We start from the raw sequence: 25,546 nt of genomic DNA, 5'->3' as shown, positions 1-25,546 counted from the left end.
AAGGAATCACATGATCTCGTGTTCCTCTGGTTCCTGGATGGAGAATAAACTGAATGGAGAGGCGAGGAAGCAAAAAGGGAGACAGTACCAAGGAGGCCATTGCAGGGGTCCAGGGCAAAGAGGAGAGTGGGCTGGACTAGAGTAGTGCAGGTGGTAAGGAGTGGCAGGACTCTGAATATTTTGAAGGTAGACAACAGGATTCACTAATGGATCTGATGTGGGATGTGAAAATAAAAGAGGAGATAAAGCTGACTCCAAGGCTTTTGGTCTGAACATCTGGATGAATGAAGCTGCTGTGTTTCAAGATGGAGAACACCGAGGGAGAAGAAGGTTTAGTTGGAGGGTGGGAGGTAGAAATAATCAGAAGTTTGGGGTATGTTAAATTTGAGACATCTATTAGGTACCCAGGTGGAGATGTTGAGTACGCAGCTGGATATATTTGTCTGGAGTTCAGGGACAGGACCAGGATGGAGGTATAAATTTGGGAGCTATTAGTGGGAAGCAGCCGCATAGCACAGGGAGATCAGCTCCGTGCTTTGTGACCACCTAGAGGGGTGGGATAGGGAGGGCGGGAGGGAGACGCAAGAGGGAGGGGATATGGGGATATATGTGTGCATATAGCTGATTCACTTTGTTATGCAGCAGAAACTAACACACCACTGTAAAGCAATTATACTCCAATAAAGATGTTTAAAAAAATAACTGAAGTCTCTAAAATAGAAAACCTAAAAAACAAATGTAAAACTTCCCTGAAATAAAGGAAGAATCAAATAGTCTAAAAAAAAAAATTGGGGAGCTATTAGCATATTTAAAGTTATGGGAGTCGATGAGATATTTTGGGAGTGACTATAAAAAAAGAAAAGAAATACCTGAGGGCCGAGCTCTGCAGTCAGTCAGCATTGAGAGGGTGGGAAGATGAAGAGGAGATAGCAAAGGAACTTCCAGTAAGGTAGAAGCAAAACCTGAAGAATATGGTGTCTCAGAAGTGAAATGAAGAGTTTGTCAGGAAGGATGCAGTAATCACCTGTGTTGAATGCTGCTGAGAAGTGCAATAAAGCAAGACCTGGGAACTGACCATTGGATTTGGCAAAGTGGAAATCACTGGTGGCCTGAGAAAAGTAGTTTCTCTAAAGTGGTGAGGGAGAGAGTCTGACTGGAGTAGGATCAAGAGAGAGTGGGAAGAGAGGAGGTGGAAATATTGAGTATAAGACAACTCCTTTAAGGAGTTTTTGCAACAAAAGGGAGTAGAGAAAGGGGGCGGTGGCTGGAAGGGGTGGCTCCAAGAGATTTGGTGAGATGTTCTCCAGCAGCCTCAGCAAGTAGCGTGGAAGATGGTAACTAGACCAGTTCAGGGCTGGGGACTGCAGAATGGGTGCGGCAGGGGGATGGGAGGCCAAACCATCCAGGGTGCTGCTCAGAATGGCTAAAGTAAGCCCCCTGGGACTGGGTTGGATGGCCAAGGAGGTAAAACCATGATCCTTAGGAGGAAAGAAGTAAGGGAACCAGAGAGATAGGACACTGTGGTCAGAGAGAAATACACAGAAAATTAGAATCAAAGAAGTAAAGCATTTGATGTCAACGTCTATACTGCAACATTGAGAATGGCTTTCTTAATCGGAGTGTGATACCAAGATGAATGAGGAAGAACAACCAGGAAACAAGAAGTTTAGAAGACAAAGTAATAGTGGGGAGAGAAAGAAACTAACATGTACTGAGGACCTACTATGGGCTAGGTGCTTTTTACATGTACTATCTCTTTAAAATATCTTCAAAAGCCTGAGATATTAAAATTCCCATTTTATATCCAGGGAAATTGCAATTCAAGAGGTTAAATAACACGCCCAAGGTCACACAGTTAGCAAATGGTCAGAATTTGAACTTGGTTCTGCCTGGCTCTGAAGCACATGAACTCCTGTTGTCCGTTCTTCCTTCCTTGCTGAGGTACAACTTATATACACTGACATGTACAAGTCATACTTGTATAAGTTACAAACTACACAGAGGTAACTATCACCCAGATCAAGATACAGAATATTTACAATGCCCTAGAAGGCTCTCTCATGCCCCTCTCATTTTGCATCCCTCCAAAGGTAGTTTTATGTGTCAACTTGACCAGATCATGGGATGTACAGATAACTAGTTCAACATTATTTCTGGGTATGTTTATGAGATTAGCATTTGAATCCATAGACTCAGTAAAGTAGATTGCCTTCCCCAGTATGGGTGGGCTTCATCCAATCCACTGAGGGCCTGAGTAGAACAAAAAGGTAGAAGGCAGGAACTGCTTTCTCCCCACCTGGCTGCTTGAGCTGGGACACCAGTCTTCTTCTGTCCTCCGTGCTCCTGGCTCTTAGGCCTTCAGACTGAGACTGGAATTTACACCACTGACTCCCAGGCCTTAAAATGACACCACTGGCCTTCCTGGGATTCCAGTTTGCAGAATGCCTCAGCTTGCAGGTTTGGAGCCACAGTAAAGATTTTGGATTTTGTACTAAGTGCAATGGGAAGCTATCAGAGACTTGAGAACAAAGGAATGACATGATCTGGTATTACTCCGGTTGCTGTGTGGAGAATAAACGGAATGGAGGGGCAAGAAAGCAAAAAGAGAGATGTAATCTCCCTTCTCCATAATCACGTGAATGACCAGTCAGAGCAGGGGCTCATGGAGGTGATCGATGGAGTATTAGCTCAGGTCTGTCTCACAGTGGGCCCAGTAGGTCCCCAAACCCATCCTGTGATTATCCCCCCAGTTCTGGAATGCATAATTGGAACAGATGTACTCAGCAGCTGGCAGAATCCCCATGTTGGTTTGCTGTTATGTGGAGTGAGAGCTATTATGGTGGGAAAGGTCAAGTGGAAGACACTAGAATTGACTCTACCTAGGAAAATAGTAAACCAAAAGCAATACCACATTCCTGGAGGGATTGCAGAGATTAGTGTCACCATCAAGGACTTGAAAGAGGCAGAGGTGGTGGTTCTCACCACATCCCCATGCAACTTGCCTGTTTGGCCTGTGCAAAAGACAGATGGATCTTGGAGAATGACAGTAATTACCGTAGGCTTAACCAGATGGTGCCACCAATTGCAGATGCTGTACCTGATGTGGTTTCATTGCTTGAGAAAACTAGCACATTCCCTGTCACTTGGTATACAACTATTGAACTGACAAATGCCTTTTCTCCATCTCTGTCCATAAGGTCTACTAGAAGCAGATTACTTTCATCTGGTAAGGCCAGTAATACACCTTCCCTGTCCTACCTCAGGGGCATAGTTGATGTCAATCCTCTGTCATCATTTAGTTTGCAGGGATCATGATTGCCTTTCCCTTCCACAACATATCACACTGGTTCACTACATTGATGACATTATGCTGACTGGACCTGGTGATCAAGAAGTAGCAACTACTCTAGATTTACTGGTAAGACATTTACATGTCTGAGAGTGAGATAAGTCTGACAAAAATTCGGGGTCCAGTGGCGTGAGACATGTCAAGATATCCCTTCTAAGTGAAGGGTAAGTGTTGCATCTGGCCTTTCTTATAAAAAATTAGAGGTACAATGCCTAATGGGTCTCTTGGATTTTGGAGGCAATATATTCCTCATCTGTGTGTGTTGCTCTGGCCCATTTGCCAAGTGATTCAAAAAGCTGTTAGTTTTGAGAGAAGCCCAGAGTAAGAGAAGGCTCTGCCACAGGTCCAGGCTGCCATGCAAGCTGCTCTGTCACGTGGGTCATACGATCCAGCAGATCCATTGATACTTGAAGTGGCAGTGGCTGATAGGGATGCTGTTTGGAGCCTTTGGCAGCCCCTATAGGTGAATCACAGCACAAGCCCTTAGGATTTTGGAGCAAAGTTCTGCCATCCTCTGCAGATAACTACTCTTCTTTTGAGAAACAGCTATTGACCTGCTACCAGGCCTTAGTATAAACTGAACAAATGACTGTGGGCCACTGAACTACCATACGACCTGAGCTGCCCAACGTAAACTGGGTGTTATCTGACCCACCAAGCCATAAATCTGAGCATACACAGCAGCACTCCATCATCAAATGGGAGCTGTATGTATGTGGTTGGATCCCAGCAGGCCCCGAAGACACAAGTAAGTTACATGAAGAAGTGGCCCAAATGCCCGTGGTCCCCACTCCTGCAACACTGCCTTCTCTCTCCCAGGCTGCATCTGTGAACTCAGAGGGAGTTCTCTATGATCAGTGGAAGAGAAGACTCAGACCTGGTTTACAGATGGTTCTGCACAATATATGTAGGCACCACCCAAAAAGTGACGATTGCAGCACTACAGCCCCTTCCTGGGACAGCCCTGCAGGACAGTGGTGAAGTGAAATCCTCCCAGTGGGCACAACTTCGGGCAGTGCACCTAATGGTATACTTTGCTTGGAAGGAGAAATGGCCAGATGTGATTATATACAAATTCATGAGCTGTAGCCAGTGGTTTGGCTGGATGGTCAGGGACTAAGAAGGAACATGATTGGAAAACTGGACAAGGATATTTGGGGAGGAGGTATGTGGATAGAACTCTCTGAATGGGAAAAAACATGAATATATTTGTGTCCTATGTGACCTCAACAGAGGAGGATTTTAATAATCAAGTTGATAGGATGACCTGTTCTGTGACATCAATCAACCTCTTTCCCCAGCCACATGAACAAAGTGGCCCTTGTGGCAGGGAGGAAGGTTATACATGGGCTCAGCAACATGAACTTCCACTCACCAAGGCCAACCTGACTGTGGCCACTGCTGAGAGCCTAAACTGCCAGCAGCAGAGACCAACACTGAGTCCCTGATGTAGCACCACTGCCTGGGGTGATCAGCCAGCCACCTGGTGGCAGGTTGATTACACTGGACCACTTCCATCATGGAAGGGTCATGTTTTGTTTTTACTGGAATAAGCACTTACTCTGGACACATGAATTTGCTGTCAATTGTGTGCAATGGATTTGCACACAATGCTTCTGCCAGAACTACCATCTGTGGACTTACAGAATGTTTTATCCCCTGTCATGGTGTTCCACACAGCATTGCTTCTGATCAAGGAACTCACTTCACAGCAAAAGAAGTATGATAATGGGTCCATGCTCATGTAACTCACTGGTCTTACCATGCTCCCCACCACCCTGAAGCAGCTGGTTTGATGGAACGATGCAAAGGCCTTTTGAAGACTCTGCTGTGTTCTCCCGAAGGCTGTGTATGCTCTGAATCAGCATCCAGTGTATGGTGCTGTTTCTCTGACAGCCAGCATTCAAGGGTTTGTCACCGGCAAAGCTCACTCGGGTCCCCGGAAAAAATAAGATGGAATCTAGGTGATACGGTCTAACCTCTTCTTTTGTGCTAAGTCTAGTTTCACTCACCTATAGGGTGTCGTGTGCAGAGGCCTTGGAATTGACAGGTTGGATCAGAGTTCCCAGCACAGAACCGCTGTGCCTGACACCCCAACTTCTGGGGCTGTGTGCAAAACACCTCAATTCAAGATGGCGGCAGCAGGACGGGTGCAGAGAGGCTGCGCCTGGCACTGCAATTTGGAGCCACGAGCAGCGCAGCTGTACCGCCCGCCAGCTGATGACTGAGGCTGACACTGACACTGACACGAACCCTATAAAGCTGCCCCGCCCACAGTCTGTCAGGAGAGCGTGGACTCCAGAGCAGGAGATCCTGCTGCTCTGTTCTTTCACCAAAGAATAAAGCTTTCCTTTGCTTCGAACTGAACTGCGTCTCCTTCTACTGGCCCAAGTGACATCCGGCAGGTGGACCCCTTGTTGGGGCCTGACTTAAAAGGTTAGTAACAGGTCCAGGAATCAAGAGGTGGAAATGGAAGTGGCACCACTTATTATTACCCCCTAGTGACCCCTGAGGAAAATATTTGCTTCCTGGTCCCACAACCTTATGCTCTGCTAGCCGGGAGGTCTTAGTTCCAGCGTGAGGTAATGCTTCCACCTGCAGATACAACAGTGATTCCATTGAACTGGGAGTAAAGACTGCTGCCTGCTCACTTTGGGCCCCTCATGCCTCTGAATTAACAAGACAAAGAAAGGAATTTTGGTGTTGCCTGGGGTGATTGGTCCTGACTAAGATGGGGAAATCGGACGCTTCACAATGGACGTAAGGAAGAATGTGTGAAGTACAGGAAATCCCTTAGGGTATGATTACCACACCCTGTGATTAAGGTCAATGGAAAACGACAACAACGCCATCCAGGCAGGGCTACTAACGGCACAGACTCTTCAGGAACGAGGGTTTGGGTCACCCCAGCAGGTTAAGAACCACAACCAGGTGAGGTGCTTGCTGAAGGTAAAGGGAGTACAGACTGGGTAGTGGAAGAAGGTAGTTAAAAATACCAGCTATGACCATGTGAACAGTTAACAGAAACAAGGACTGTAATTATCATGAGTATTCCTCTTTATTTTGTTATGAATATGTTTGTGTGTATGTGTGTGTGCTATTTGCAGCACAGTAATTAATGTTTATGGTTATGATTTGGGGTCGTTGACAAAAAATAAATTGCATTTAGTCTTTTTTTTTTTTTGAGGCTGGGAAAAGTGGAAAGCACTTGAAAAAACGTTTCACAGAAAATAGTTAAAAGAAATGTATTTTAATACTTCAAGGTTGGTCTTCAGTTTAATTGGAACTTCACTAGGCAGGAATACAATGTAGTAGATTTGTTAACAGCCCTTTTGAGTCAGGCCCCAGCATGGGTCCTTCTGCCCGCTGTCATTGGAGCCAATAGAATGAGACTGAGTTCTGTTCTGAAGCAAAGGAAAGCCTTATTTTCGGATCAAAGAATGGAGAGATTCGAACCTGTATTCTAGAGCAGGGGTCCCCAACCCCAGGCCGAGGGCCGGTACCGGGCGAGGCCTGTTAGGAACCGGGCCGCACAGCAGGAGGTGAGCAGCGGGCGAGCTAGCGAAGTTTCATCTGCCGCTCCCCCATCGCTGGCGTTACCGCCTGAACTATCCCCCCCTCCCCCCGTCTGTGGAAAAATTGTCTTCCACGAAACCAGTCCCCGGTGCCAAAAAGACTCGGGACCTCTACTCTAGAGCACAAGCTCTCCCCGCAGGCCGTGGGCGGGGCTGCTTTATAGCCTTCCGGGCAGCGTCAGCGGGGAGGGGAGGGGGCGGAGTTCTCCAGTGCCGGGTGCAGTGTCTCTGCACACAGGCCGCCGCCATCTTGGGCTGAGGTGGAGTGTGCAGCCTGTTTAGCTGAGGTGTTGGGCGCAGACGTTTCACGCTATGAACTTGGGTCAGAAGTTCCGGGTGCAAGGCCTCTGCGCACCGTACGCTATGAGCAAGTGAAACTAGACTGAGCACAAAGGGGGAAAAAAAAGGTTAGACTTTATTTTATTACCCATATTCTATTTTTATTTCCTGGGAATTGTTAATGGGCTTTGCCAGTGACAGATTCCGTGAAATGGTCAAAATTTATTCTAATGTCCTTATAATGCGCTTTTCTGTGATGTAGAGTCTGGAAAGTTAAAAACTACATTTCCTCGGGAATTCCCTGGCTGTCCAGTTATTAGGATTCGGCGCTTTCACTGCCGGGGCCCGGGTCCAATCCCTGGTCAGAGAAATAAGATCCTGCAAGCCGTGCAGCACGAGGGTGGGAGTGGAGGGGCGGACCTACATTTCCTAGACTGTCTTACAGCTAGGGTTCCATATGTGATTAAGATTCCTTTGGACTTGTGTATTTGCATGAACCTTGGATTTGAAAGTGAGTTAAGTGTGGAAACTTAAACTGAGTGAAGTAGATGATGGCAGAGGCTTCGCGGTTCTACATCAGCCACTTCCTGGTTCCGCTGCATCTGATAGTAATGGCAAATGCTTTTCCCAAAATGGCAGAGGCAGTTGGGCATTCTCGGTAGCTCAGTTAGTACCCATTCCTCTACTTTTCCATGGTTTAGGAAGCCACATAATACTTGGAAATAAATACTTTTCTGCTTACATTGCAAGTAGAATCTGTTGTCTACAACTGAATGCTATATAATAACCATGCCAGGTGCCTGAGAAGCTATACGCTCCACCACCCAGTTCTCAGTGCTTGGAACCATGCAGTCTTGTGACCAGGGTTAGGTTAGCCTGTAGATAGACTAGGTAGCACCCAAGTCAAGTGACTTTGGGGGATCCCCTCTGTTCCCTGAGTTTATTGACCTCAAATTTCGCCTGAAACTCTACTCTTAGTATTAAATTTCTTTAATTTAAGGTCTTTTTCCCCTTCCTCTAAACTGTTCCTCTAAACTATGTGCATCACACCCGTGTGGGACCATCTCTTATTATATATAGTGATTTTTAACAGTGGTGAGATTTCCTCTCTGCTGTGTTCACTGGTGATAGGTTGTGGGAGTGAATATACATGAAGGATGGGGAGGGAAGTTGTGTTATAGTCAAAAGGAGAGGCAACCAAAGTAAAAATGTTCAGGAAGGTGTAGCTCCTTAAGCAGACATTATTGATTTACACCTTATGTGAATAAGTTGCTGGTCTCAGCTGAGAGCTGCTTTTGATTAGGTAGAATCAGAGCTGGGGAGGGTTGTGGAGTAAAAGGTGAAAATGTTTGGGAAATCCACATATATCAGGTCTCTTCTGGAGTTGCAAGTGTTTGTTGCCTAAGGGCTTGGTGTGCAGAGCATGGAAGTATTGAAGATACATCTGCTGAGGGTGGTCATGCCTTTATCCATTAGAGCTTAAGTGAGAGAATAGTATATGCTGATATGGACAGATGAGAAGAGGGTGTGTAAACAGTGGGCAATGCATTTGCTAGTTGTTATACTTGGAAGTAGACAAAGGAAAATGTGTTTAGAGAAAAGGAAGGGAGTGGGTAATGGGAGTATTTCCACTCCGAGACAAGGCAGGGCTGCTGGAATTTCTCTTCTGACTAATCCAGGAAGGGTTTGGAGGGGGTGGTGCAATTCTTTTTTTCTTTTTGTCAGTCACATATTAAATACTTCTGGGCTTCAAGTGGAATGATTTTTTTTAAAATTAATTTATTTGTTTGTTTTTTATTTTTGGCTGCGTTGGGTCTTCGTTGCTGTGCGAGGGCTTTCTCTAGTTGCGGTGAACAGGGGCTACTCTTCGTTCCAGTGCACAGGCTTCTCATTGCAGTGGCTTCTCTTGTTGTGGAGCACAGGCTCTAGGCATGCGGGCTTCAGTAGTTGTGGCACGTGGGCTCAGTAGTTGTGGCTTGCAGGCTCTTGAGCGCAGGCTGAGTAGTTGTGGCGCATGGGCTTAGTTGCTCTGCGGCATGTGGGATCTTCCTGGGCCAGGGCTCAAACCCGTGTCCCTTGCATTGGTAGGCAGATTTTTAACCACTGCGCCACCAGGGAAGCCCCCAACTGCACCACCAGGGAAGCCTCCAAGTGGAATGATTTTTAAAGAGCTATTTAGAGGCAAGGTTACTGATTGCTTGGTCAGCAGAATCCTGGGCTTTTAATGGGAGAAGGCTGTGAGATGGGATCATTATGACTATTTTAAAGTTCCAAGGAACAAGTTTATCCACAAAGCATTTCTCCAGTCTTTCCTAGGAGAATTAGAAACACTTTCACAACTATCTAATTTTAATCTTTTCAACATCCTTGTGAGGTAGGTAAGAAATATTTTTACACTTTTTTTTTTAACAGATCATAAAATTTCATGACAAGTAGTTTCCAAAGAAACCACATGGGGCCAAAATGTGAAACCAGTCCGAACAGTCAGTCTTCTGAAAGCAGAGCTGTCTTTCTTGTTGCCGAAGCATCTTGTTCAGTGTGTCCTTTCTTCTTTCTGTTCTGATCTTACGGCTATTGGTGGCCTTCAATGTAGTAATGCAGGGTTTAGCACTGACCTGTAATGGATTCATAAGTGTGTTAATTATGAAGGCTTTCCTCTGGTTCTGAGAGTGGACTGTGCACAGAATATGCTTTTCTTTTTCTTTCTTTTTTAATTTTTTTGCTAGGTTTTAGAGAGGTTTCAGGGCTACAGAAAATTTCTCTGGTACATGAAGCTGTTGAACCTTAGGAGTTGTCTTTTATTCAGCAACTCAAAAAGCCTTTACTGGAGTATGAACTGCTAATGAAAGGCAGAATTAAAAAAAAAAAAGACATGGCTCATCATTATCTTCCTACCTTCTATTACTGTAGAAATAATTCTATTGATCTACTCCACTAAGTTTTACCACTGTCAGTAACAGAGACTTAATTTCTAACAACACCGGATGAATAATAGACGAACAGCCAATTTATCCTGGGATGTTAAAGCCTGAAAGATAATGAAACCACTTCTCTTTAACATAGGATTTGAAACAGGCTACATAGAAATTGTTGTATTACATTACAGCTTGGTGGTCAACAGGATACAGACCTTTGTGTTAAAGGGGTGTTTCTCTGTTTTAAAGATAGACTGTGAGTTTAGTTTTGATTTTAATTTCCTATCAATGAAACCTTAAGCTATCTCCTTTTCATATTTAATTTCACTGTTAAAAAAAAGCTTAGGGGTGAAAGACCCTTGTGAAACAACACCCTTTTGCTTTTAAAGCAGAGTTAGGCAAAATGAAGGATTTGATTGTTCATATAGATGCCCAATGCTGACTAGCTCCCCCTTTATGCTGAAACTGAATGCTGGAATACGACTGTGTGACTTGCAAACTATTTTCATTATTGTCCACAAAACTTGGGAAGGCTCTAATCTAATGTAATAAATATACAAAATCAAGATTTCCTTAAAACTTCACCAGTGTTGCCTTTAAGAGCTTCAAGAAAGATACATGAGATGTATTTTAAGGTTACTCTCAGTGCATTCTGTGAGGCTGCAGCAAAAGTGAGAGGATTTGTTCTGAAATAATTATGCTACACCATTATCTAATTTCGTGTGAAGGAAATGTATAGTTGGACAATGACTGCTTTATTTTCTTATATCTCTGTGTTCGAAACTGATAAAATTCTATACATTACTGGGAGCATGATCTAAAGTAAAAAAAGAGGTCCATCTCAGTCTTGGGTGATAAGGAGAAGCAGAGAAAGACCTAGAAAAGGGTTCTCTTTTTGCACTTAGAATTTTACATTCAAAAGATGTAGAATCAAACTTTTTCATTGTCAATGTATCTGATCTTTTGTGTTTTACTGATTGGTACTGTTTTCACTTTGAAGTATACAGATGGGGGTTTGGGAGAGCCACCATCTGCATTCTTAGGGTCTATGAAGGTCTAAATCAGGCTCTACCTTGAATTCATACCAGTGTCTTCTGCCCAAAAACCATCAATAACTCCTCATTTACCATTAACTGAAAACCTAACTATTCAGCTAGCTTCTTTCCAAACCTGCCCAGGACCTTCCCATCTCTAGGACATGGCAAATTAGTACGAGAAAAGGTCCAGAGGCAGGAAAGCAGAGTGGTGTTTGGGGTATAGCCATTCGGGGTTCCTGGCTGGAATGTGGGGTGCCTGAAGGTTGGGTCCATTTTTACGAAGTCCAGCATTGCAGGGTTCTTCATACACTCATTTTACTGAGCTCCTCTCCATGCCAGAGACTGGTTACAGCAGGGAGGCAAAAATGAATAATTCACCATGCATGTCCCCATCCCTGCATCTACTGTGGGACTTAGACTGGTAAACAAGCACTGCAGAGACAGTTAAGTGCTATGATACCTGATGGGCCAAAGTTATGGCAATAATGGGAATTTGTTTCCTGGTTTTTACATACTATTTTCCCACATTAAAGGTCAACAATGTGGGGCAATAGTATGTAAACCCACAAAGACATTAAAAGAAGAACTGCAGCTATTAAAAACCCATTCCAGTGACCTCATACTTTGCGGTTGAAGCAGCTAAGGGTAGCTACACACCCACAGTATTAGCAAGACACAGAAACTCATCCCCACTCTGTCATCCAGTTTTTTCTTTTCTCCTGGAGGCCCTTTGTGGCGGGAACTATTTCTCCTTCGTTCTCTCCTAGCAACAGCAACATTCTTTCAGACAGCATTTGTCTACCTCTCTGAGCAATCCTCTAAGTCACGGGGTGGGGGTGGGGTGGAGTGGGTGGGAGGCGGGATAGTAGTTCCTGGCCTTCTTCTCCCCTCTGGGAGAGAGCTGCTCTTTGGAAATTCTCAGCAGGCTTCTGCACTGTGAACATTCCTGAAGGAAGTGTGGGGAGATGTGTTCTCTGCAACGGGGTTTGTATCTGATTGATGATGCAAACTCATAGTCGAGTGATCAAGGCTGTGGCTGTTCTGAGGGGCAGGTGAAAAGGTGATGGAGCTGGCCCAGTATGAAGAGCATGCTTTAAAGAGAAAGTGTAAAAGTGAGCAAGCAAACACAATAAGAAAGGTACGGGAGAAGAGTGGTGTGGGTTATGGCACACCAAACCCATAGGAATCAGAAATAAAAGGAAGAAAGGACATAGTTTAGAATACTGCAGGTCAAAGTGGGAAGGAAAAGACTTGCTAGTTAAATTGGATCAAGGTGCTTTCCCAGAAACAATGGAAACCTTAGGAAGATACACCCTGGCATGTGTTGATTCTGAAAGAAAAAGACTGTGGGCTGGGTGGTAACACCAGAAACAGAGGCGTGGTTTTCATTTCCCCTCTTATGCCAGTCAAGACCCAGTCTCAAACCCCAAACAATCCAACCTAAAGGCAAAAGGAATATAATCTAGAGCAAAACTAAAACAAACGTCCTTTCTGACTTACAGTGAGTGACAATAACACATTACACATGACAGCACTTACTGTGGGCCAGGCACATTAAGTTCTTTAAATACATTAACTCATTTAATCATCACAACAACCCAATGAGGAAGGTACTAGTATTATCTCTGTTTTATAGATGAGGAAACTGGAGCACAGAGAAGTAAAGTAACTTGTGCAGGGCTACACTGCTAGTGAGTAGTTTCAGAGAAGCCAAGCTTAGACTAGGGTCTTCTGCTTCATCTGATCTTTTGACTTTGTTTCCTTTACCTGCCTTCTTGAGTCCATCTCTGTTTAACTCTCTGGGGTCCTTTAGTGAGCTGAAGGGCATTGTATCTCAGCGAGGGCTTTGCAGATTTCCAGGTGCTACTGCCTTACTTTGAGTAAGCAAGGAGCAGCTCTGCCCATACAATATTCCTGTGGGTGCCCCCAGCTCCTTCCCCTTTCATTCCAGATCTCTGAGAAATTCCCAGAGCAGATAAGGGAAGGAAATTCTCCTCTCGTACTCCCTTCACCTTCCTGTCAGGTGTCATAGGGAAGAATAGAGTAGCTGCCAAGGGAGACCCTGAACTTTTGAATATGAGGACCCCTTGTTAACTTCTGAAAGTTTGTTAGTAACTGTACTTAGAGGATTGAAGGAGAACATTTGCACCCATGGATACATGGGACACCTTGTAATAACTGCTTCCTACATTCTGCAACCCCTTTATCCCCCTCAACCATCAATATGGCTGGGGTCCATGTCAAGGCTTCTAAAAGTTTGGTCACAGACCTTCTGAAACTTGTTAAATGAAAGATTTTGGGGACTCACCTCTGACTTAATCTCTGGAGGTGGGGCTTGTGAACCTACATTTTCAATAACTCCCAGGTGGTTCTCACACACACTTAAGTATGAGAGCCTCTCCATTATGATCTAAAAATAGTATAGTTCTTCTGCTCTCTCTAGGGCTAGAGCAGTGATGTGATGAAAAAGCAAAATGGCTTTTGATCCCAGGATTTTTAATATATTCACAAGCTAAGTTGAAATGACAGAGCCCTGAGATGTTTGCCTTTGGACATGCTGTGCTTCACTTTATCCTGTCAGTTCCCTGGTGATCTTTTCTGACCTTAAAAGGTTTCTTAAGCCCTTGACTTTGGGAAAGTTTCAACCAGGAATGTTTGTGACTTCAAAGTGATCTGTAGTGGGGAGATTATTTCTGGCATGTGTCTTAATAAGATGAGTTGAGGGTGAGGGAGGGGAAATGCTCCGTAGGTGGTCCTGGTCCTATGAAAGAGGCAATTTTTTTTTTTTTTTTTTTTTTGCGGTACGTGGGCCTCTCACTGTTGTGGCCTCTCCTGTTGCGGAGCACAGGCTCCAGACGCGCAGGCTCAGCGGCCATGGCTCACGGGCCCAGCCGCTCCGCGGCATGTGGGATCTTCCTGGACCGGGGCACAAACCCGTGTCCCCTGCATCGGCAGGCAGACTCTCAACCACTGCGCCACCAGGGAAACCCAAGAGGCAATGTTTTGATCGTTCTTAACCTAAGCTTTATTGTCATAAAATCCAGGAATGTCTGTCTCATCATGAGAGTTGATGTCTATAAATAAACCTATCTAACAATGCTTCAGATATGTTTTCAGAATACAGGAAAGTGTGTGTGTGTGTGTGTGTGTGTGTGTGTGTGTGTGTGTGTGTGATGTGTCTTTTATGAACTTCCTTTCCAGGCCTAGAGCTATCAGCCCTCATAATTTTCACCCATTCCATGTACTGCTCTCCCCACACCCACATCTTTCTTTTTTCCCAGTGGCTTATGTGAAGCATTCCCTGATTCTTCCCAAGTTCCTTGAGGGGAAGAAAGGAACCAGGTTGGAAATATTACCTGTGAGCCATCCAGCACGGGTTTGAGCATGATTCTTTATTGGTTAGGGTGGATGAGCACCAGGATCTGCTGGAAGAAATGTGTTATCTTGGGTCTGATTTCAGCGGGGTTGGGTGTGATGTCTGCTGTTTGTCAACACTTCTAGATGTCTGATTGAGGCCGTATCCACAAAAGGCATTGCAGGGTTGCAGAGGTGAGTAAGACCCCATCCCATGCTTGAGAAACAGCCTGTGTAGAGGAAGGATAAAGCAAGTCCACAAATGCTTGAGTAAGACAAACACCAAGAATGAGAGAACACAGCATTAGGGGATTCAAAAGAGGCAGGAAAGAGCTCTTTCCCAAGCAGGCCGGGGGAATGGAGATATCCTCCAAGCATTTTCCATAAGACTAGCCCAAAGCCGGCTTTATTAGGTTGTAGACTAGGCAGTGGTGTGATTTTAGGGAGGGCTCCCAGCCCCAAATAGCAGTTCCAGTGTCTGTCATTCTATTATAACTTTGTTCTTCTAGGTCTTGAAAGCTTTCATCTTGATGAGTTCTTCCTTTAACATGGATGCTTCTGATGGGGACTTAAGTCGTGTTGAAGTCATCTTAATATTTAGCTACATCCTTAGGGTGGGGAGGAGGAAACTAATTGACAGTTCAGTGAACACAATCCCATCTACGATGCAGCTTGAGATGGGCATTGGAGGGGAAATCAAGTTGGTTCAAGTGTAGTGAGAGAAGTAGGAGGGAACTAAAAATAAACTGATTAGTTTATCTTAGAGGCTGGCTCAAGCTATCCTTTGAGGTTTCCCACTGATAACAAAGGAGTATTTGATGGGCTTTAAATGGCATTAATACAGTCTTTTTTGATGGACTGAAAAATTAATAATAGCTCTTCACATCGAAAGACTTTCAGTTTTGCTTTAACTTATCAATTCTGCCCTTAAAAATTTAACATAATTATTAATACAGATTTGATTCACTCTTCAATTCAACAATTATTTATTGAGCACATACTACATGCCAGGTACAGTTCAAGGAACTGAGATTATAGCAATAAAGCAAAGTCCCTGACCTCATGGAGTTTACGTTCTAGTTGGAAGAGACAGGTAATAAAAAAGCATGGTGTTATCAAATCTCATGGGCAGTTTTCAGCCCACATTTTATTAAACCTCTCAGTCTTTTACTTCTAGAAATACTTTCTTCACTTGGTTTCTGGGACACCACATTCTTACTTTTCTGCCTATCTATCTACAAATCCTTTGTTGGATCCGCCTCATCTTCTTGACCTTAAACTGATCAACCCCAGAGCTAAGCCTTCAAATATTACTTCCCTCACTCCCAACATCAATATGCTGATGATCCAAATTTATATTTCCAGGCTTCACTGCACCCCTGAATTCCAGTCTTTTAAATCCAACTGCCTACTTGACATCTCCACTTGGATGGTTTCCCAAACTTAACATGACCACAAAAATCAAACCCTTGATTTTTCACCCAAACAACTCTTACTTGAGCCTTTCCCTTCTCAGTTAATGGCAACTTAATTCTTCTAGTTACTGAGGAAAAACCTTGGAATCATCCTTGACTTCTTTCTTTTTCTCAGTCTACCTCTGATTCATCAGATTTAGCTACAAAGATGTCTATCACAGTATTGTTTATAAAATGAAAACTTGACAATGATCTAATCATTCAACAGTGAAAGATCTGTTAAATTGTGGTATATGCAGCCATTAAAAATGATGTTGTAGGTTAATAGGTTAATGCTTAGTGACATTTTAATTATGGAACATTTCAAACATACTCAATAGTAGAGAGATGTGAATCCCCATCACCCAGCTACAACAATTATCAGCTCACAGCTGTTCTTGCTTCATTTATACCCCCGCTTATCTCCCACCTCCCCACTGGATTGTTTTTAAGCAAATCCCAGACATCATATTATGTAATATATGATAAATTATGTATTTAAATATTATATAATTATATATTAAATAATATACTTTATTATTTAATATGTAAATTATATAGCATTATGTTACAAAAGCAGATTATAAGGAAATACACATGATACGAGTTCTCTTTTGTTTTATATATATATATATATATATATATATGAATAGGAACAAAATATAGCTCTATTTGAATTGTGGTATTATGAATGATTGTTGATATCTTCTTTTGCTTGTGTATATTTTCCACAATGAACAGGTATTACATGGAGAAAAGAGAATGGGGTTTAGGGGAAGATGTTAATGACAGCTCCATTCCTTTCTAAGTTTGATAACTTTAATTCAGTTTGGATACTTCACATTGTGAAACAGAAATAACCACCTAGTAGAGGTGAGGATCCTAGTCTGTCAGCTTCTGTTCTCTCTCTGGACAGCCTCTAATTAAAAGTTGGTACATTAACATCCATGGCTAGGACTTTCTCGGTGGTCCAGTGGTTGACTCCACGCTCCCAATGCAGGGGGCACGGGTTTGACCCCTGGTCAGGGAACTACATGGTGTGGCCAAAAATAAAAATAAACAAAAATTTAAAAAAACCCCACAAAGTAAAAACAAACAAACAAACAAAATGTCTTCAGAAATAGCCAGTTGTCCTCTAGGAGGCAAAATTATCCCTGATTGAGAACCACTGCACTACAGCATGTGTGCAAGTTGAAATGTATGGTGTCTAGGAGATTAGTAGTAAAAATTTTCGGTTTCACTCCTTTTGTTGGCTGAAACCTTAAGGAGGATGTAATTTGTGATCTGATGAAAGCTGCTTTTGTGGTTTACTCAACTGCACATTTAACCAACCTACGACTCAGTGGTTAATGATTATCTGCATTTTGGAAACATCCAGAAATGACTGAGACAAGTTCAAGTCTATAAGAAAAGCAAAGGTCGTGAATGAAAGATTGCTTGTCAGCTCTCACAGTGATCAGTTAGATTTTCCTCTATCAACTGACCCATTTCCTGATTCATTACCATTGACAACACATGGAAATATGCATGCAAGTTAAAAATAGGAGATTCTTTCCTAGAAAATTAATGATGCTACATACATATAAACAGTTCCTTTTTATTAATAATAAACAAGTGAGACATTTGCAAATGGTAAGGAAAAAGGGCCTTTAAATATTACATTTTATTTGGATTTTCCCCTGCATAATGGAAATATTAGAGAACCACAGAAATGAGATAAGGGAAAACATGAGGTCATCTTGCCTCTTGCCCATTCTCAAGAGCTACACTGTTCTGTGTTCCCCTCCTCCACCCCCAGTTCAGAGTCTCATTTTAATAATATAGGATACTCCTCATGTTTCTCCCCTGGAGAGGAACTCAGCAGATGAGCAGAGGGTATAATTTAGTGGTATAATCTTCAAAAGATGACTTCTTTAGTTAGTGGCACTATGTTGGTTGCATAGAAATTAAAACTTCTAGCAAAGTCCGCATCAGACATTGGTGATCCACAATCACCACAAGCACAATACACATCATATCTTCAAAAGCTTCACACAATTATTTAATAGAGTGCATTTGTGGGATCTTGACTTTTAGTGGTTGTTTCTTGCAGCTGTTGGGTACTTCTAATCCAGAGAATACTGTGTAAAGTAAATATCTTAAGGATATACAAATACCCTTCTACTTTCTTATGTTTATCTATCTTGGAATGCTTAAATTTTGTTTTTCATAACATCCAGGATTTTTTTAATGGTAAATGATAAAAACAGTTACTGTTATTTGAATAACTTCTATAACCATGCATTATTTAGGTACTGAACATAAAATGTTTTATGCAATCTTGTCATTCTACCAGATATACAAGTCTATTTACACGTGAGAAAACTGAGGCTCATAGAGGTTGTCAAAAGTCTCACAGCTTCTGAAAGGCAGGGTCCTGATTCAGCACACAGTTCAAGTGTAACACCACAGCTCATGCTGTTTAAACAGTCACAGAATAATGAGGTTTTCTCTGAGAGTTTGTGTCAGGAAAAGTGTACTTGCTTGGATTCTTTAAAATAGAGCCCATCTATTGTGCAATAGCCAGAGGGCTACATCTATGAAAAATACAAAAATCATAATGAAACACTCAGAAGCCTGAGGACCTAGCGTGCCCAGGGAGTGGACTAGATCAGGTTGAGAAGTTTTGTTACATGTAGAGAAATAGCCCAAGTGTTCTGTGAGTGACAAAGATTAAATCACATCTTTCTTAAGCCAAGGAGATTTTAGAAAGGCGGACGCTATGGGAAATTCCCAAAATTCAAATGGAGGTGGGGTTTCCGTATTTGTTCTCTGCTGTCCTTGCTATAGGCTGTCAGGGGGAGAGGGTTGTTCGGCAGGGGTAATCTAACATGAAAGCATGGAAAATGCAAGCGTAGAGTATGAAAAAAACGTAGCCCCAGCTAAAGAAAGCAAACTCAAACCCAAACCCAAACCTCAAACGGGTGGTGAGAAAGAATTTTACTAACAATTGAAAACGGAATCAGCCAACACTGGACTTCAGGCTGTGAGCGTTCAGGCTGATTAATTGAGGTCAAGGTGGTGATGGAAATACCAGCTGGGGAGCATTTTGCCGAAAGATAAATTTGTCCCTGTTTTTCTCTGCAAGACAGCAGGGAGGTGTGTGTTTGGAGCTAAATTAATTTGATTTACATCATGCCATGGTAACTTCTGTTCTCTCTCCCTGCTGTCAGATATCTTAGCTGGCTTCCCCGCCCCCCCTTCCTTCACCTCCTACACATTTCATAACACGAGGAGAAAGCACGGGTTGGCTTCGGGCAGAATTTAGAAATGGAATAACTTTAATTTGATTATTCTGCATCCAGCGCTATTGTCTCCTCCCCCCTTCCCTTCTTTCTTGAGGGAGAGAAGTTGTAAACCTGAGCATAAGTGTGACGTATTTTTATAATGTGCTTAATGGCACAAACTGCTTGACAATCAGAACTTGTTCCTTGTAGCAAAACCTGTCAGCTCACCTATCCTCCTGTGTTTCTTCAACAACACTAATACTAGAAAATGAAGTTATAGCCTAGGATCCCGTTAGGACTTTTTTTTTTTCGTGCTTTTTCTGGCTATGTAGCTTTCAGGCTCCGGGGGCCGGGCTGGGGGTCGCCTCCTCCGGGACCCTCAAGGTGGGGCTGGGCCCGGAGTCTGGCTTAGCCGAGCTGCCTGCGTGCCGCCTGCCGTCGCCTGCGCCGCCGGGACCCCTCCTGGCCCGTCGTCCCTCTCCCCTGCCAGCCGGGCGCTCTCGACCGGGCTGGATAAGGTTACGCCGAGGCTTCCTTGGACGGAGGAAGGGAGGCGGGTCCGAGCCCGCGCCCCGGCCCGCGTGGGAGTCGCCACAGTTGGCAGCTCGGCCCGAGGGGCCACATCCGGGCTGCGGGTCGGCGCGTGAGGGCGGCGGAGCGCAGCCCCGGGCCCGGCCCGCCATGGCGTGGGAGAGGCTACCGGGAAGGGGCTGCGGTGCCCTGCACCGCTGTCTGCTCGGCGCTGCTCTGCTGCTCGGCCTGCGGCTCTGCACGGAGCTGCGGCGCGCCGGGGCCCAGCCCCCGGCCCGCAGCGGCCTGCCGGGCCCGGCCCCCCGACCGCCCGAGCCGCCCCTACCGCCCGCGCCGGCCCAGCGGCGCGGTGCCAGCCGGAGGCAGGTGACGTACGTGCGCAGCGGGCGCCGAGCGCCGCCGGGGGGCGGCGGGAGCGGGACGCAGGAGCCGGGCTGCTGCCCTCCGCGCGGGCGTCCCCGCCGTAAGGTCAGTTGCAAAAGATACAGTCTTGGGCCTTAGACCCGGATCTCCCTCCCGGTCCTCGCTACAGAGCCCTCATTCAATATTCAACCAGTATTTGCTGAGCGCCCACTGTGTGCCAGGCCCCCTGCTATGCGGGCATCCAGGAGGGAAGGACCAAGCCCTGCTCTCAAGGAGCTTATCTTTTGGGGAGGGAGGGCGTGAGCGATTTACAAGGCCAGGAAAAGAGAGGAGTTGTGGTTTTGTTGATGTTTTGTGCCCCTCCCCGTTTTCTCCTTGAGGCCTGGACAAAGCTGGGTGGGTATCCACTGTGAATTGCTTTTCCATTCTACCTTCATCGCGGTGATGAAGATACACTTAGTCGAAATTTCCTTGAATTCCACCGCAGACTTTGGCAGGTTGTTGGGTGTGGGGTGAGAAGTCGAGCCCCCAGCACCACTTAATGGGAAGTTAATTGGAACTTGGAGGACTGTAGTAATAACCGGGGTTTTTCTTACAACACCAACAGTGTTGGTCTCACTCCCTCATTAACTTCTTGGCTCACACATTAAGTCGTTATCTTACTCAATTTTAACCTCTGATTGTTAAGCCTCTGGCCTCCTATCCACCTGTTGGAGCTCCATAATTTACTTGGTATTTGGGAGTGAAAAGATTAAGAACTGCAGGTATGAGCTTGCCTGGTCTTTATACCCATCAACCCTAACAACGTCCTTTGCCTTGCTTTCCCTCTTTTCTTTGAAACATCCCCCCTGCATCCCTCCAGCTTCCCCACCACCCCACTATTGGGAAGAAAGAAAAACTCTTCCTTGGACTCTGCTGCTTTCTTTAACTTCTACCTTACTTTTCAATATCATGTCCACCAATTTCTACTACTGTTTTCCTTTCCCTCACTTCCTCTCCAAGCCTTGCCCTCTGTCTTTCCACACCACTGCTGTCCCTGTCTAGGCCATCAGTGTTATCTTCCTGGATAAACTCATATATATATATATCTGAAACGTCATTTCCTATGTAAAGTCCTAATTTGCTTTTCTAGAAGAATGTAGTCACTTCTTCATTGTCCTAACGCACTTTTCATGATACCATGTTTTGTTAAAGGCTTTTCAACACTGTTTTGCCAAGGGATTACCAGGTCCCCAGTGCTGCTTCAGGTGCTGGGGACACAATATGAGCTCAGAGTCTAGTGGGGGAGGCACACAGCACAGACATCCAGTACTGTGACCATTGCTATACTTAATGTCTTGAACTCTGCCTGGGGAGTCAAGAAAGGCTAACCCGGAGGGGACCTTTGACCTAGGATTTGATATTTCTTAGGAGTTCAGGTTTTTTTTGTCCCTCTGGATGTCCTCAAATGTTCCATCCTTGGCACCTTCAATCCCACCTTGCACTTGCCCTTTCACATCTGCTCTCAGCCTCCGTTGTTTCCGTTTCACCTGTTCAAGAATCATTCTTAAATGATTAGTCTCAGTCTCTACTTCAGATAACAGAATCGATAACTGGAGCCTGTCCTACAAATGGAAAGGTTTGAAATGCATAGACTCAGAGGGCTACTGGAGAGTAAGTTCAAATCCACCTCCTTTAGGAGGCTGCTGTAGTGATTCCTGCAGGAGATAGTGGTGGCTTAGATAGGATGGTTGAAGTGGAGGTGTGAGAAGTGGTCCAATATTGGATATATTTTGCAGGAAGATGAGAAAGGAGTAGGTTTTTTTTGTTTGTTTGTTTGTTTAGTTTTGTGTTTTCAGTGGAGTGGATGGAAATCAGGAGTTTTGTTTTAAACATCTTGAATTTGAGATATCCTTTGGACAGCCATGTGGAAATGTCAAATAGGCAGTTGGACATATGAGTCTGGAGGTGGAGGAAATGTCCAGGCTGAAGATAGAGGTGTGGGAGTCATCAGTGTACAAGTGGTCCTTTTAAAGCCATGAGACTGCAGGAGATCATCTGGGCAGTGAGGGTGGCTAACAAAGACAGAGATCTGAGTCTGAGCCCTGGGGCTCAGTTTTATTAAAATTAAATTAAAAAAAAAGAAATATTCATATGGCTGATTCACTTCACTGTACAGTAGAAAGTAACACAACACTGTAAAACAACTATACTTCTCCCCCCCAAAAAAGGAAATATTTGCATCGAACCTTACATGTTGTAAGCATTCAATAATGGTAGCTTTAATTTTCACTAATCTGTCCCAAGTCTTTAGCCTCAGCCATTTGCTAAATGTCCTTTGTTATAACCTATTTATATTCCTTTGGTTTACACTGATGCTTTTACCCCCATCCTTCTTTCCTATGATTCATGCCCTTTCCACCCTTGAACATTCAGGTCAAGGATCGTGGCCTGGAAACCTTTACTCATCATTCCTACTTCCTTGCTTATCTTTGCCAGTTTGGGAGACAACAGAAGTGCATTCTGATTTGTGAGTTGCTTTGTACGTGTTTTGACCTAATAATCTATTTCAGATTGAATGTTTTGTCTGCACAATTGTTTGTGATGGAAAGGATCACATTTCCCAAAGTGACCCTTAGTAAATGCTTACTCCCAAGACACCAATAAGTAAAACAAATAAGAATCTTATTATTTCAACCTATTACGTATAACTCTAAGTGTCTTTGGTTAAAAATATATAAGAAAGAATTGAGTGAAAATAGCAATTAAAAATTACTATTTTTAAAGTATTGTTTTAGTTTTTAGCCTCTTAAAGAAAAAAAATTCCCTGGATTTTCTTTTCCCTATCTACTTAGTTATTTATTTTCTTATTTTCAAGGTATACATTCTAAGCTTCCCAAATTCCTAGATAGTAGAAATCTTGAATTTATTTCATTTTTCCATTATTTCACAGTTGAATTAAAATGTTCCTCAAAACTGGAAAGACCAGTTATCTAATCTGTTCTCCCACTTCTGGGAACAGAGTGCAATGTCCCTTATCTCTCAGGGAACAAGTCTTGTTCCTTTTTAGCCTCCCATCAAGACAAGGTGTAATATAAACTGAATGCACAGTTAAATAATTGATATAATTAAAGTTTGGAAGCTATGTGTTAAACTCCTTGGATCCTATTTTATTTAAATTTTGTTTGTTGTGGATAATGATAAATAATGTTATTTAGGTTCTTGGTTACTTTGCCGTAGGCACCTACCAGATTGGTGAAGGAGAAAAAGTTCCATTCTATTTTGAGGATGGCTTTCTGGGTGGATGAGAACCTGCATGAAATAATTGGGTTGCTGAGTGTTTCTTGTCAACATGCTTCCTTTGCAGGTGTTAGAGGCTCAAAAATTTAGCAATTATATTGCCACTTTAATCATAGCTTATGCTTCTCTCAAAGAAAATAATCTATTATAAAAAAGAGAAGTGAAGTGTAGTTCCGGTATAATTCTTTTCCTCTTTTCTCATCCCCTTCTTTCACCAACCTAAGAAAGAAAGAAATAGCTCTAAATAGTAAATCTTCTTTCACATCAGGGGTTCTAATCTTACAGCATTATGAATTGAGGACAAATGAGACATGATGGATAAATAGTGTCTTATGTGATTACGACTCCCCTGGAACCCATATATTTTTGTATATTACAGAGGCTTTAAGCCTACAAATACCACTATAATTCTATTTCATTCCTTTCCTTTCTCTCTGTTTTCTGTCTGTGTTTCTTTATGGTTTTTCTTTCTTAAACAGACGTTTACTATGATTACATGGGTAAAGTTATTCTAGGGGGCGTTAATAGAGGACTAATGATGGTCTTCATGATTTATGCTTTTTTCTACAATCTTGGGTAGATGTTTCTTTTACACGTTGGCAATCCACCTAAAAGACAGCAGCAAAATATATGTCTCATATGCACAGGAGAAGTACTGTTGACAAAATAATTAATCAGTGGTCTATCTAAGAAAGAAATGGAAAATTTTATTTGAGCCAAACTGAGGATTATAACCCAGGAGACAGTCTCTCAGAGAGCTCTGAGAACTGTTCCAAAGAGGTAAAGGGAGAGGCCAGGATATAAGTGATTTTAGAGAAGGGCTAAGTGCAATCAAGCACACAACTTGGTGAAGGGTTACTATTATTCGTAAGGAACAGATATCTTAGTTAATGGTTTTAGTGCTTTTCTAAGTATGGGAAGATGAAAGAAACTGTGTTCATGAATTTTCTCCTGAAAATATCTATCTGAAGGCCTATTCTGCTGGTTTTCTCAGAGCACAGTGCCTCATCCTGATTTTGCCCACAATTCCTTTCTCAGGGTGTATTGTAGGTCAGTGACTGCAGTGGCTAATAACTTGATTCTTGTAGAACTAGATGGTGGGCAACATTGTTTATTTTACAATCCCCTCCCTTTTGGTCTTAATTTTGACCTAAGTTTGGGAGGCATTTCATGATCAATTTGTCTCACAGCACTAGGAATGCGCATTCCCAGGTCAGTCAGGGATTTCATTGATAGGCTATTCAACATGCTGTTACTAGAGTAGGCCCTGTTAACAATAGTCAAAAGCCTCTGGACTACTTGTCTTACTAGTCTGTTATAGTCTAGGAAATGCTTGCCTGTTGTTGCTTTTTCTTATATCTAGAGTTACACTATTACAATCTGTGATCTTACAGGACTATATATTTGGGCATTTGTTTCAAGTTGCCTCATCATCATTCATTTTATTGGAGGCTCCATCACACATTTGGCAGTACAAGAAACAATTATCTTGTAAAATAGGCGGACTACAAGTAATATAGCTAGTAACATTAATAAGGTCCTAAGTAAGTATTTAAGGTAAGAATTTACATTAGTTGAGGCCCAATATCTCCCCAGGTCATCTGACCCAGTCTGTTCTGTACCAGTTGCTATCTTTTAGGGAAATGATATATTAACATTGTACATAAAGTTCACCAAAAAGTCTGCATGTATAAGGTGAGTGGTGGGTCATCGTGACCTTTTACAGGATTGAGAAAGGAAGTTTAACTTCTAAGGAATTACATGGCTGGCTCCAGAAGAAGAAAAATTGATCTTTATGGTTAAGCGGGTATTTCTGCCATTGGGGTGGTCTGGTTAATGTATAATGCAGATGCACAGTGCACGCTGGAAGGAAAGGAGGAGGTCCAAACAGGCAGAGAAAAGAATCTTATGTTTAAATTTTTCTCGTATTGCCTTAAAATATGAATTTTGTTTCATTAGTATTCATACAGGAGACAAGCTTCCTGAAGAAATTTTCTTCTCTCTTACCGGATGTATTTTGCTTGACATTTAATATGTTGGGTAGAAAAGTGACTTCTGAGTCACAGGCCTACAGAACCCAGCAATGTGCTGGCTTGGTTTGTTAGTTACAGATCCTTTGGAACAATGTGTCAGGGGAAAAAAAG

The 25,546-nt window shown here is 43.3% G+C and overlaps 1 protein-coding gene across 5 annotated transcripts in view; it reads left to right on the top strand.

Moving 5' to 3' along the window:
- Positions 1 to 6,233: 6,233 nt before the first annotated feature.
- METTL24 (methyltransferase like 24) overlaps positions 6,234 to 25,546 on the top strand; it is a 125,002-nt gene continuing 105,689 nt past the window's right edge. Inside the window, exon 1 of one of the 5 annotated variants that reach the window (XM_079938838.1) lies at positions 6,234 to 6,280. Coding sequence is in view for 3 of the 5 variants with exons in the window: in XM_079938834.1 (XP_079794960.1) it covers positions 19,911 to 20,228 (318 nt within the window). In the remaining 2 variants the exon portion in view is untranslated. Of the gene's footprint in view, positions 6,281 to 7,188; positions 7,332 to 19,722; positions 20,229 to 25,546 lie in introns of those variants that run through there. The other 4 variants (XM_079938837.1, XM_079938836.1, XM_079938834.1 and 1 more) reach the window with 4 other exon arrangements.

This window comes from Stenella coeruleoalba, assembly GCF_951394435.1.
Source record: "Stenella coeruleoalba genome assembly, chromosome: 12".
NCBI classification, from domain to species: domain Eukaryota; kingdom Metazoa; phylum Chordata; class Mammalia; order Artiodactyla; family Delphinidae; genus Stenella; species Stenella coeruleoalba.
This window is presented reverse-complemented; position numbering and strand designations above follow the sequence as displayed.